Raw genomic sequence first — 13312 nt, 5'->3', positions numbered from 1 at the left:
CATACAGCAACAATTCGAAACTCGCACAGAGAACAGAATCTCATACACCGAATCTCATACACCTCTCAAACCACTTTGTGATGTTGAATCATCCACCAAATCCATCCATTAATGAAAAAAAATATATGCGACCGAATAATTTACCTTCAAAATTAATTGATTCAAAAGAATTGAATACTTAATTAACAAAAAATAAAAATTAAAGAAACAACGGACTAAGAAAAGCCTGCTTTATTAATTTGACTAGCACATGGATTAAACTTGTCAGCCCCAAGAACAGGGAATCAAGAAGAACAAAATGTAGCAGCCTTTAATACTAAGAAACTGAGTTGACTACCACAGATTAAACTTGTCAGCACCAAGCACCAGTAACATAGACAACAACAAAACGTAGCAGTTTTAAATAACAGTGGAATAGTCATCGGAGGCATAGATGTTGAATGACCCTAACTCGGTATCCAATATCCAGAAACAAAATGCTCAGAACTACATGGGTCAAAAGTAATCTCATGCAGGTGTCTTGCGAAGCTCATTTTCCCCGTGTGCAAAATGGCACCGGTCGCCGAAAGTGCAAGACCCTTTTGTAAAGTTGTCACAGATTTTGGTTTTGAAGTTGCTTCCTGGGCCAGCCGGGGCAGAAGGAGCTGGATTCCTGAGTGGCAGTTTAGCACTAGCAGAGATGCTGACAATTAGCTCTCTTACCATAGCACTAGCCTGGTTAATTTGATCAAAGGTGCCTTCCATCTCAATGTTTTTTAGGTTTGTGTCTGACTCATGGTCGCGTATTGATAGCTTGGCACCAGTCAAACGGCATATCTGCTTCGTGTTGACTCCACCCTTCCCGATGATCGCACCGGCAAGGGATGCATCCACACTGATCTTTGCAGTAGCAGAGGCACCGAAGCTAGCAGCAGGATCTACACCAGGGGGCACGGGGTCAAACCTTGCCCCAAGTCTTCCCCCCATGGGAGGGGGTGCTGCAATTGGAGCATCTTTGGATGATAGCTTGCCAAGCTCCCGTTCACCATGGGCAAAATGGCACCTTTCCCCAAATTTGCAGCCTTCAGCAGTGTTATATTTGTTGCACATGCGAGTCTTTACAATGGGCGAAGCACCATTGTGGAAGGGTGGAGGAGCCACTGGGTTCCATGCAGCAGGTGCCAGAGCAGGGTTGCCTAGGTTCGTCAACTGTTGCACGGCCTGAAGGCCACCAGGAAAATAATGCAGAAAATGACAACCCTCTCCATATGGACAACCAGAAGTGCTGCAGAGTAGTCATTCACAGATTAAGAAAATGCTTGCATATCAATAAAATTAAATTCATTCTTAAAAGAAATAATAACTGAAGCAATAACTTGAACTCAATCGAATGAGCTGCTCAAAGTAGTTCTACAAATACATGAACTCCAAGCAAGGTCACTATTGAAAACTAAGAACTAAAAAAATTATGAATATATATATATATATATATATATATATATAGAGAGAGAGAGAGAGAGAGAGAGAGAGAACCCTACACACCAAATTTGGGTATCATTCCTGGGCGACCCTTGCAGCCAAAACACTAAGCGCCCGGAATGAGGGTAGCCCAGGAACGGCACCCAAATTGGTTTGAGGAGGGTAACATTTCATTATATATATAGACATATACACATTTTATTTAATCTACAAAACTAATTCTACTTTATCTGCTTAATCCAATTTGCTCATACTAAAAAACTATTAAGTGATAAATGAATGGGAGAACCCACTACTGATGCCAACTCTTAATGGAAAAATTACCATCCAATGTAAGAAGCAGAAAACTAGAAACAAGCCGGCAGACAACTTTTCACAAAGCCCTTGAGTGTCCAAATGGGATTGAATAATTTAGTATATGGATCCTCACACATTATTTGACGAATGCAATATGATTTTCCATATACATGCAAAGTAGTTTTCACCACCAGCTTTTATTTGTTTAAGAACTTAAGTATTCACTTAAATGAGAAAAGTAACTAAAAAGACAGTAACACCTCAGTGATTTTCACATATTCACTTTTAAATTACAATTTGAAAAAAAAAATCAGGGAAAGAATTTACACCTCTATGCCAACTGGTCGCTACACAAACAATCAGTGAAGAAATCAAATATCTCTATTCTCTGAGTAGTAAAAACATTTAAGCAAAGCAATGCTTTATACTCCATTAAGGACTAGCGGAAGCTTACAGCTATTATTATTAAGAGCATTGTGATACAGAGTAGCTATAGTATGCAGAGCCACAAAGTTAAAAGAACCTTCTGCATGAGCATTTTACAAAGGTAAACCTATTATGCACTCCAAGTCTGAGCTTAGATCGGTGATTGTACATTCCTATGTTCAGTGGCTAAAAGCGATGACAATTCTTTTGCAAGCATAATTCATTTTAAGAAAATGATGTCTGCATCTACTATAAAAATTGCATAAGGGAACCAAAGCAAGTAAAAGGAATAAGAATGCAGTCCAGTTATTTCCGTAAAGATTTACTACATATTTCAAACCACACTGTTCATGAGTTTCATCTGGTCAAATTGAACAATATTTTGCCTGCTTTAACCAGCAAAGAGGTGGTAGTTGTTATGCTTTGAAAAAATATCAGAACTAGCTATCTTTACAAAAAGAGGCACAGACAATCAGGATTACTTTCTTATACTTTATCCTACTAAATGCAAGACAGGTAGAATGACTTAAGAGACACATTCTGTATGGACATACAATCAAACTTCTAATCAGAATCATAGGTCAGACTATCAGCACAACAGTAAGATTGATAATAGTAGATGGTAGAAACTCAAAAAGTGACTATTACTTGATTGCTAATAAGAAATAGAAAGCATTAGCACCACTACTTTAAGGTTATAAATAGTTAATATTCAGTTATTTTGGTTTAAATACAAACCTTTAAAATTGACATCTTAAGACAATATAGCAAAATCATCATTTGTTAAGAAAAAACTGCTGCATAGAGATTAAGGAATAATCCAATAAAAGTAATCATAGAGCATAGAAATCAGAATGATTAAAGTAAATAATTTAAAATGGGTAAAAATTTAAAGTTAAAAACATGTTAAAAAATCACAAAATTGGCTTCATTTGTAGTTGCAAGAGATTTGCACATTGCTTCAGAATTTAGGTGACCAAAGTATTCTTGCAATAACCAATTTACATTACTCAGTACCATTAACTTGCTTAGAGAACATAAACCTGTATCACAATCTTAAAATAACTGTTGGATTAGCACTAAATAATTAGTTCATGAAGCAAATAAATTTAATTGCTATATAAGTTACAATAAAACAATTCCATGTTGTAGATTTTAGATAAGTTAAGATTAGAACCTGAAAAACTTGGTGCATGGCTTGGATTTGCCTCCTATACCAGGTTGAAAGGAGTCCATTTCTGTATGAAATTGATTATGTGTCCTCAGTTAAGTTCTGATCATTTATTAGTCTTTATTTCAAATATAGATTTGATAGATTAACATATGACTTAAGGCATATAAACAAGTAGGCCAAGAGAGAAGTAGGGCAAGAGGTTTTAATAAACATGAAAGCTTTAAATACAAATATGCAGAGTAGATTGAATGTTTTAAAATTTTGAAGCAAGTTTTATCACTGACATTTATACCTGAGTGTCACGCTTTAGCATACACTAGTTTCATTAATGCCATATTAATTGGGTGTCTCATGTTTGATAGGACCTTCATGGATTAAGAAGCATTAAGATATTACATTTTTAAATGGTGAAGTTGAACAAAGCTCATAATTTTAGGAGACAAATCTTAAAATCCCAAAATTTCAAAATTCCAGACAAAGTTTAACTTCAAAGATCATAATGATATCTACAGAAAGACAAAGATTGTGAAACCTATCCGAATAAATATACATTTTAATGCATGCATTTCTCATCTCATCCACGTTTTCTAATTGGAATTAAAGAAGGAACAGAGGGCAACGAATTTAAATTATGGAATCGCCTTAATGAATAAAACCAATGTAAAAATACCATGCTACTTACGTTATGATTTGTAAGTTCCCAAATAAATATGCATTCACTTGTAACAACTCATTCTCTGATAAAGAAAATTATGAATTACAAGCATTCGTAAGAAATAGACGTTTAGTTTATCAATCACATCTTCAGCAATAAATAATCGCTCGCATCTTTATTTTTTCAAAAAAAAAATAATCGTTCACATCGAAAAAAAACATGCTGAAAATGTGCTTTGATTCGGTAAACACTATATATTGCATAAATCATCAAAGAAAAAAAACAATTGAGAACGCTGATAAAAATTAGGAATTCAGGAATTGCCTCATTCAAGTGACCTAGACAATATGATATCTGTAGAACAAGGAGCATAAGATGGACTGGAGAAAAAAGCACCATTTCTACATATAAAATGAATAATATAAGAAAACAGAAAAAATAATCATGAATCGGCCTATCAAGGCGCCTTTATAATGGTACAAGGCAACGTCAATCCCAGTACTCTGTTGAGAAATATAAACGCTCATCAAACTCGTTGAGAAAGCATGAGAGGACACATAAATCAAGGAAATTTACCTTTATTCCGCTTCGATCCAACGCCATTTCCATTGGCGGCATCCGGCCTCCCTCTCTTGCGAGACGCATCCATAGAGACAACTAGTGGATGAAAATCACGAGACGGAGAGAATCAGAATGCTCGCAGTGAGAAGGAATATAGAGAAGGAGAGGAATCGGCCGAAACCCTAACTAGGGTTTGCGCGAGAGCAGAACGGCGGAGCCTCCCTACAAAGCAAACGACATAGAGAGAGAAGGGACTGAAAGTGCAAGACAGCTGGGCACGATGAGGCTTATTTATAGCATAAGTTCGGATCGTCAGATCGGAATCTGATTCAGATCATGAGGTATTAATGTCGCGCCGCTTTCCGATTATTAAAAAATAAACTGCGCGGAGATTGGACGCCACGTGGAGAGTTGTCGACAAATTAATTAATTACTTAGTTAATTAAAATCAATTTAATTAGATGATTAATTAATCAGTTTAATTGATTTTATAATAAATTTAATACGTTAGATAAAATGATTTGATAACATTTATAGATTAATTATTAAATTGGTTACTTTTATTAATATATTTGGTTGTTTTTAGTTATTAATGTTACGATATTAGCAACATATGACTTCGTATTTTGTTGTAGCTAATCAGTCATCATCGGACATTATCCTATTATTGTATCATGATAGTTTCCAGACTCATTCACTTTATACCTCGGGGCGATGCAATGGTTAAGACATGAAGTGTTGTCACATGAGGTCTTGCGGTTGAAACTCGGCGTGACCGAGCATAACCTCCCCCATGTCTTCGCCATTTGCACTAATGGCTAGTAGCCACCTGTGATTTACCTCCTCCGTGTTGGACTAGGGACGAGTTGACGGGGGCGCTAGGGGCGAGCGAATCACCTTTTTGCCACATGTTACCAAAAGCTACCGCTAGATCAGTAATCAATATGTAATTGAATGTATTTTGATTAGTTAATTAGTTAGTGAATTAAGGCCAATTTAATTAATTAGATGATTAAATACTAATTAATATATTGATATAAGTAATACTTAGTTTAATCGATGAGATAAAATGATGGATGACATATAGATTAGATTATTAAATTAATTATTTTTATTTATATACTTGGTAACGTTTAGTTATTATTGTTTCAATATTAGCACCATGTGATTTTGTGTCATGTTGTATCTGATTTACCATTAAGAGACATTTCTTTATTACTAGATTATAGTAATTTCTATATTTAATTCACTTTAATATAGAAAACTTAGGGAATGAAGAAAAGAAAACTTATTAACTTATTTTTTAAATCAAAAAAGTATACATCGATAAGTTAAGAGAATTCTTCATTTAATATTGATATATTAAATTTTAAGTAATCAACAATCTAACAAATCTCCTATTATTGATATTGATGTCAGTTCTCTTGAACCTGATCTAACATTACGTACTCCGATATGAAAATATCTTATTAATCAAAAGGATAAAATTAGACGAGTTTATTTTAAGATGGGGTCATATCGACCTATTAAGAATGAGTATCTATCAATCAAATTTGAAAATCAAAATCAACGATTTCAAAGTCATTGGTTTAAAAAAAATTACTTGGTTAGAGTATTCTCCTTCTAAAAATGTTGCATTTTTCTTTCCATGCTTCTTGTTTGATCATAAGCATTCTCGTAATTCTACATTTATGACGGATGAATTCAAATATTGGAAGTGAGTTAATGATGATGATAGATGCACATGCATATAGGATGCAATATTTCACCACATAATAATGTTGTGGAATATCTTAATAATTTGATGAATATATCTAGTCATATTGATAAAGTGATGAATGCACAATCTTCAGAAAAAAAGTAAAAGAACAAATTGCAGCTTACAACAACTATTGAAAGCATTTGATGGCTCACTTTACAAACATGTGCATTTAGAGGGCATGATGGATCTCCATCTTCTAATAATCACTCAAATTTTATTGAGATGATAAAATTTATGAAAAAAATAAATGGGAATATTGGAGATATCGTCTTAGAGAAAGTTTCAAAAAATGTAAAACATACTTCACCAGATATTCAGAAAGATATTTTGAATATTCTTATCAATCAAGTGAGTACTAAGATTCGTAAAAAAATCAGGAATGCAAAATTCTATATTTTAGTTGATGAAGCAAGAGATACATCTAACAAAGAGCATATGATTATTGTATTAAGATTTGTAAAAATTGATGGTTTTTTACTAGAACGATTCTTTTCCATTATACATATGACTGATACAACTGTTGTAACACTTAAGAAAAAAATATCTAATACTCTTGGTTGTTATGTGACTTGCATATCCACAACATGCGGGGACAAGGATATGATGGTGCTAGAAATATGCGTGGCTCTTGGAATGGATTACTGTTGGTGCAGGGTGCACCAGAATCGAACTTGAGTTTTGATGTTGTCAAAAGTTCAAGTTAAGTCATGTTGTGATCTAACAAGTTAACTAAATGTACAAGATGTTTACTCAACTGGGGAACTCTTAGCAAATCGTAGAAGTTAGGTAGAAAGCCCAAGTGGGTTGAGAGGACCTGACACTTGGCAGGGTAGGTCATTAGGTTTGGAGGACCAAAGATTGAGAGGAAGTACTGGTAAGCGAATCCGATGCTAAGTAGTAAAGTCCAAACAGGTCTAGAGGACCAATGTTTGGCAGGTAGGTTAAGATAAACAAACTGGAGAGGAGCGACAGTGAGGTCGTGTTCCGGGAAGGAGCAAACTCTAAGTCGCTGATCCAACTGAAGAAATTGGGAAGGCTTCCAAGTTGAGATCAAGACAGTTCTACTGTTAAATACTACTCATACATCTTACAATTCATATATTATTGTCCTAACTTCGTTTTACAGGGATATATTATGTTTAACTCTGTTTTGCAGGAACCGGCCTGATCGGTTGACCGAACCCAGGAATCGGTCAACCAAACCAGATCGACTCAGACTAGAATTCAAACCAGAGCAAAACAAAGTTCGATCCAAGGCTGATCGGTCGATTGAACTAGATGATCGGTCGACCTAAGCATGATGACATGACAGAGATTAGATCGAGCCGAAGTAAAGAAGGAAGCTAGGCTGATAAGTCAACCGAACACAAAGATCAGTCGACCAAACGATCACATCATTAATGAAGAATTAAATGTGAATCTCGGCGAACAAGGAAAGTTCATTGTTCGATCAACTGAACATGGTGATCGATCGACCGAACCATTAAACATCATAAATACATGAAGATCGGATCTCAGCAAAGAAGGAAAGCACAGGGTTCAGTCGACCGATAGGAGGCTCGATCGACAGAACGGATCAGTCGACCGATGGGTTTATCAGTCAATCAAACCATGCTTATAAAAGGGGAGCTCAAGGTCTCAGGCAGGTATCAAGTCTTCTGTTCACTTCTGTGTAATGTTTTGTTCATGCTACTGCTTTGCAACAATCTTCAAGCAAGCTACTACTCCGACAAGACGCCGACGATCTTCATCTATACTCTTTTTTGGTATACTTTAGTTTAGCTTGCATTGTACTTAAATTCAAATAAGATAGTAGTCTGTTACTATCTTATATTTTATCTATACAAATTGCTTCTTTCCGAAGATTTCGGAAAGAAAATTTTTAGTGGATTGCCCAATGGTGCAATCACGAATTGCAGGCCTTGGAATAGGAGTTGACCTAGGCTCCAACCAAGTAACCGAAGCTTGTTCTTTATTTTCCGTTGCACTACTCTTGTTTTAACGCTTGAAAAGAAAAGTTTTTAACGTGCGATATTCACCCCCTCTATCGCATCTTTCGATCCTTCAATTGGTATCAGAGCCTGATAGCTCTGAAATTACTTAATCATTTTTCAAGAAATTTTAAAAACTTCTTTTCTAAAAGTGTTTTCTTTAATTCTTAAGTAATACTTTTTATTCTTTATCCCTCACTGCTAATCCCAAAACAAGAGTCTTGGAAATTTTCTTCTTCACTATTCTTTGATCGCAAGGATGTTGAACTCCTATTAAGAAGGGTACAACATCGTCCGTCCTCCATTATTCAAAGGGGAAAATTTTAGTTACTAGAAGAATAGAATGGAGTGCTACCTCAAGTGTGACATCGAGCTCTGGTTCACCATACTCAAAGGATACACTCCTTTAATGGTAGATGGAAAACCCATAGAACTAGAAGACTGGACTCTCTCGATGATCAAGAAGGCACAACTAAATTACAAGGCAATCAACACCATTCAATGCGGGCTAACTATGGAAGAACTGAACTGAGTCGGGTCGTACAGAAATGCAAAAGAACTATGGGACCATCTAGTAAAGCTACATGAAGGAACCGATGAATCTAAGGTAAATAAGAGAGATTTACTATTAAATAATTTATTTAATATTAAAATACTTCCCGGAGAGATGGCCACGTAGCTACATGCTCGACTAAAGGATATCCTTTACGACCTACATCTGATCGAACACAACTTGGAGAATCGTGGCATGATAAGGTACGCATTGAACGCCTTCCGAGAAACGCTTTGTGGGCATCAATAGTAGGTGCATACAAAGTTTCAAGGGATCTTTCAATTCTTAAATTAGACAAACTTTTTTGTGAATTAGAATTACATGAACAGTGTAACTTAAGTCAAGCCGAGAAAGGTATTGCTTTATATGCAGGATTAAGTAAAGAAACCAAGACCAGAATCAAGAATGAATCAGAAAGTGAGTCTGACTCAGACTCAACTAATGAAGAAGAGCTGGTCAATATGGTTTGAAAACTACTAACAAGAAAGAAGTTCAAAAGGAGCACCAAGAAGGCACTAATCAACCAGATACAAAATAAATCAGAAATAATTTGTTATGGATGCAATAAGAAGGGACATTTCAAAAAAGAACGCCCTAACCGGAAGAAGGAAAAATCAAAATCAACAAGAAGGAAGAAGACCCTCCAAGTGACCTGGGACGACTCATCCTCTAAGGAGTTCGATGCTGAAGAACTAAAGCACTCGAGCTATCTTTCTCTTATGGAAATAAATGAAGATTCCGAGTCCGATGAAGAGTATGAGTCCAAGACCGACATCGAGTCCGAGAGAAGCCATGGATCCGTATCAATTTTCAAAGGTCCCAATACGGTAACTTTTTATTCCAAGTCAAACTTAAAGTAAATGCTTGTTTAAAAAATTAACAAAATTCGAAAAATAAAATAACTTACTACTTAAGGAAATAAACTACCTTAAGGAGCAAGTTAACTTGAGCAACTCGACTAACCAGGTTCAAGTCAGAACTTTAACTCAAGTTGCAAAACTTGGGGAAGAAAATTCTAACCTGAAAGATCAAGTCAAGCGACTCAAGAAAATATTGGAAAAGTTTAAATTGGGATCTAAGTGTCTAAATATGGTACTTGGGTCGCAACGAGCCGTGTACAACAAATCGGGACTTAGTTATAAACCAAACAAAATCAACAAACCATACCTTTTTTTTAATTAGTCAAAATGTTAGAAATCAAGTCCAAGCACGGGTTCCTAAAAAATGCTTAACCAAAACAATCAAACCAAACCAATATTTGATTCCTAGGAGTTAAATTCACCACTTAGATATATCATATCTAAGCCATGACTTAAGGAGGGCAAATAGAAAAATTATTCAACCAACTTGATTCATAAACTATACATGCCTAGGATTAAGTTTACTTTTCTGCTTAGCTTAGAATGGTTAGTTAAAAAGGTTTACCAAACCCTAATAACATAGTGTCGGAATGGATTAGGATGATAGTACGCCAAGGAAGTTTTGTCAAAGCTATGTCTAGGCTGAATCTTGTGTATTCTACCTGATGCACTAGACTTAGTGAATTTAATTGAAGCTACCCCAGCCAAACATGCGCTAGTTAGACCAAAACCTAATATTAAGTTCTTTGGGTAGGACTATTTAGAAAGTATTCAGAAAGTGGTCCATTGTTGATACACAAGAAAATCATATGCCTCACCACTGACTGAAAACTTATCCTTAAGAATCTTGCTTGATTAACCAAAACTAAGTTTGAATCTAACATGAGTTCAATAACCTTTTTCAAAATACTTAATTAAAATTAATTATTTAAACTTAATTAACTTAATAAAACTTAATTATTTAAAAACTTAATTAATTAATTTTTAAACTTAATTATTCTAAAACTAAATTAAATATTAATTTCAAAATTAATTAATTTAAAACTTAATTAATTTTTAAACTTAATTATTCTAAAACCTAATTAAATATTAATTTCAAACTTAATTAATTTCAAACTTAATTAAATTTCAAACATAATTATTTAAAAACTAAATTAAAAATTAATTTCAAACTTAATTTCAAACTTAATTAATTTTCAAACTTAATTATTCTAAAACCTAATTAAATATTAATTTCAAACTTAATTATTTTAAAACTTAATTAAAAATTAATTTAAAACTAAATTATTTTTAAACTTAATAATTTTTAAAACATAATTAAAATAAAATTAAAATAAATTTAATTAAAATTTAACTAATTAAATTAAACTAAAATTAAATTTAAATTAAACTAATTAAAATTAATCTAAACATAAAATTAAATTAAAATTATTAATTATAAACTTAAATTAAAATTAATTTAAAACTTAAATTAATTATAAACTTAAATTAAAATTAATTAAAAATTAAATTAAAATTAATTAAAAACTTAAATTAATTCAAAATTAAATTAAAATTATTAATTATTAAACTTAAAAATTAAAATGATTAAAACTTAAATTAATTAAGAATTAACTTAATACTTAACTAAAACTAAAATACCTAAACTCAATTAAAACTAAATTAAAACTAAACTAAATTAAACTTAATTTTAAACTTAACTAATTAGTTATTTAAAAATTAATTTAAAACTTAATTAATTTAAAAATAAATTATTTTCAAATTTAATTATTTTTAAATCATAATTAAAATAAATTAAACTTAATTTTAAACTTAACTAATTAGTTATTTAAAAATTAATTTAAAACTAAATTATTTTCAAACTTAATTATTTTTAAATCATATTTAAAATAAAATTAAACTTAATTTAATTAAAATTTAACTAATTAAATTAAACTAAGACTTAACTTAATACTTAACTAAAACTAAAATACTTAAACTCAATTTAAACTAAATTAAAACTAAACTTAAATTAAACTTAATTTTAAACTTAACTAATTAGTTAATTAAAAATTAATTTAAAACTTAATTAATTTAAAACTAAATTATTTTCTAACTTAATTTTTTTAAAACGTAATTAAAATAAAATTAAACTTAGTTTACTTAAAATTTAACTAATTAAATTAAATTAAACTTAAATTTAAATTAAACTTATTAAAATTAAACTAAACTTAAAATTAAATTAAAATTATTAATTATAAACTTAAATTAAAATTAATTAAAAACTTAAATTAATTATAGTTAAAAACTTAACTTAAATTAGTTAAAAATTATATTAAAATTATTAATTATTAAACTTAAAAATTCAAATTATTAAAACTTAAATTAATTAAGACTTAACTTAATACTTAACTAAAACTAAAATACCTAAACTCAATTTAAACTAAATTAAATCTAAACTAAATTAAACTTAATTTTAAACTTAACTAATTAGTTATTTTAAACTTAAATTTAATAAATTAACTTTAACTTAACTAATTTTAAACTTATAACTTAAAGTATAATTTAAAATTATTAATTACTTAATGAACATAATTATTTTCAAATACCTTAACCTTAAACAAATTTAAAAATAATAATTAAAATAAATAAATAAAGGTTCGGTCGACCAAATGACTTGTTCGATCGACCAAATTGTTAGAATGTATACTAAAAGTCTAGCTTTTGGTATAAACATTTATCTAGAAATAAGAATCACATTGGTCAAATGTCTATATTTATGATAAATGTAGTTTAATTAATTTATATTGTAGATAACATGGTGTGTGGAGTCACACACAGAGGATCATGTTATCAGTACCTTATAAATTATAAACAGTAGCTCACGACCAAGATGGAAAGAAACAAACCATTGGAAGGTCGTAGTGTAATTAGGTATTAGTTTATCTTAACTATATAATTACACTAGTACACTTAGAGTGTATTGAGTAGGACCATTAGAGGTCGTTTCTTTTATACTGACTTTATAAAGGAACAAAGATCTCAGTTATTATGGAAGTGTGTGCTCTTAATCCTAATATAATAACAAGCACATATATTTGATATTTATTTCTTTAATTTATCAATGGGTGAGATTTAGTTCGATAAATCAATAAGCCCGATAAGTTGGGAAATGATATCACTTATAGTGTGTGTTATTGATTATAGAAGGAAACTGTGTCCTAGTAATCTAGGTTGAGAATGCCCCAAGAGGAGCTCATAAGGATTGTCATGTTAAACCCTGCAGGTGGACTTAGTCCGATATGACGATAAAGTTGAGTGATACTACTCTTGGACTAAGATATTAATTAAGTGAGTTGTCAGTAACTCATTTAATTAGTGGACATTCATTATCTTAAACACAGGGAGACTAACACACTCATAATAAGAAGGAGCCCAAAAATGTAATTTGGGATTGGTGCGGTAATTCAATAATAGTTCTCTAGTGGAATGAATTATTATTGATAAAATTAAGTTGTGTGTTCGGGGCGAACACGAGATTCTTAATTTTATCGGGAGACCAAAACCAATTTCTCCTCTCGGTCCCTATCGTAGCC

General features: G+C 31.8%; 1 protein-coding gene across 1 annotated transcript; it reads right to left on the bottom strand.

The window, feature by feature from the left end:
- Positions 1-287: 287 nt before the first annotated feature.
- LOC122023578 (zinc finger CCCH domain-containing protein 14-like) lies at positions 288-4829 on the bottom strand. The gene is made up of 3 exons (XM_042581756.1): positions 4587-4829; positions 3359-3419; positions 288-1264 (listed from the first exon to the last, which is right to left on the bottom strand). The coding sequence occupies exons 1-3, from the start codon at positions 4657-4659 to the stop codon at positions 508-510; spliced, it is 891 nt and encodes a 296-aa protein (XP_042437690.1). The 5' UTR covers positions 4660-4829; the 3' UTR covers positions 288-507.
- Positions 4830-13312: the final 8483 nt, after the last annotated feature.

The sequence above is a fragment of the Zingiber officinale genome, chromosome 1A (assembly GCF_018446385.1).
Source record: "Zingiber officinale cultivar Zhangliang chromosome 1A, Zo_v1.1, whole genome shotgun sequence".
NCBI lineage: Eukaryota > Viridiplantae > Streptophyta > Magnoliopsida > Zingiberales > Zingiberaceae > Zingiber > Zingiber officinale.
The sequence above is the reverse complement of the archived record's forward strand: the minus strand, read 5'-3'. Positions and strand labels throughout refer to the sequence as shown.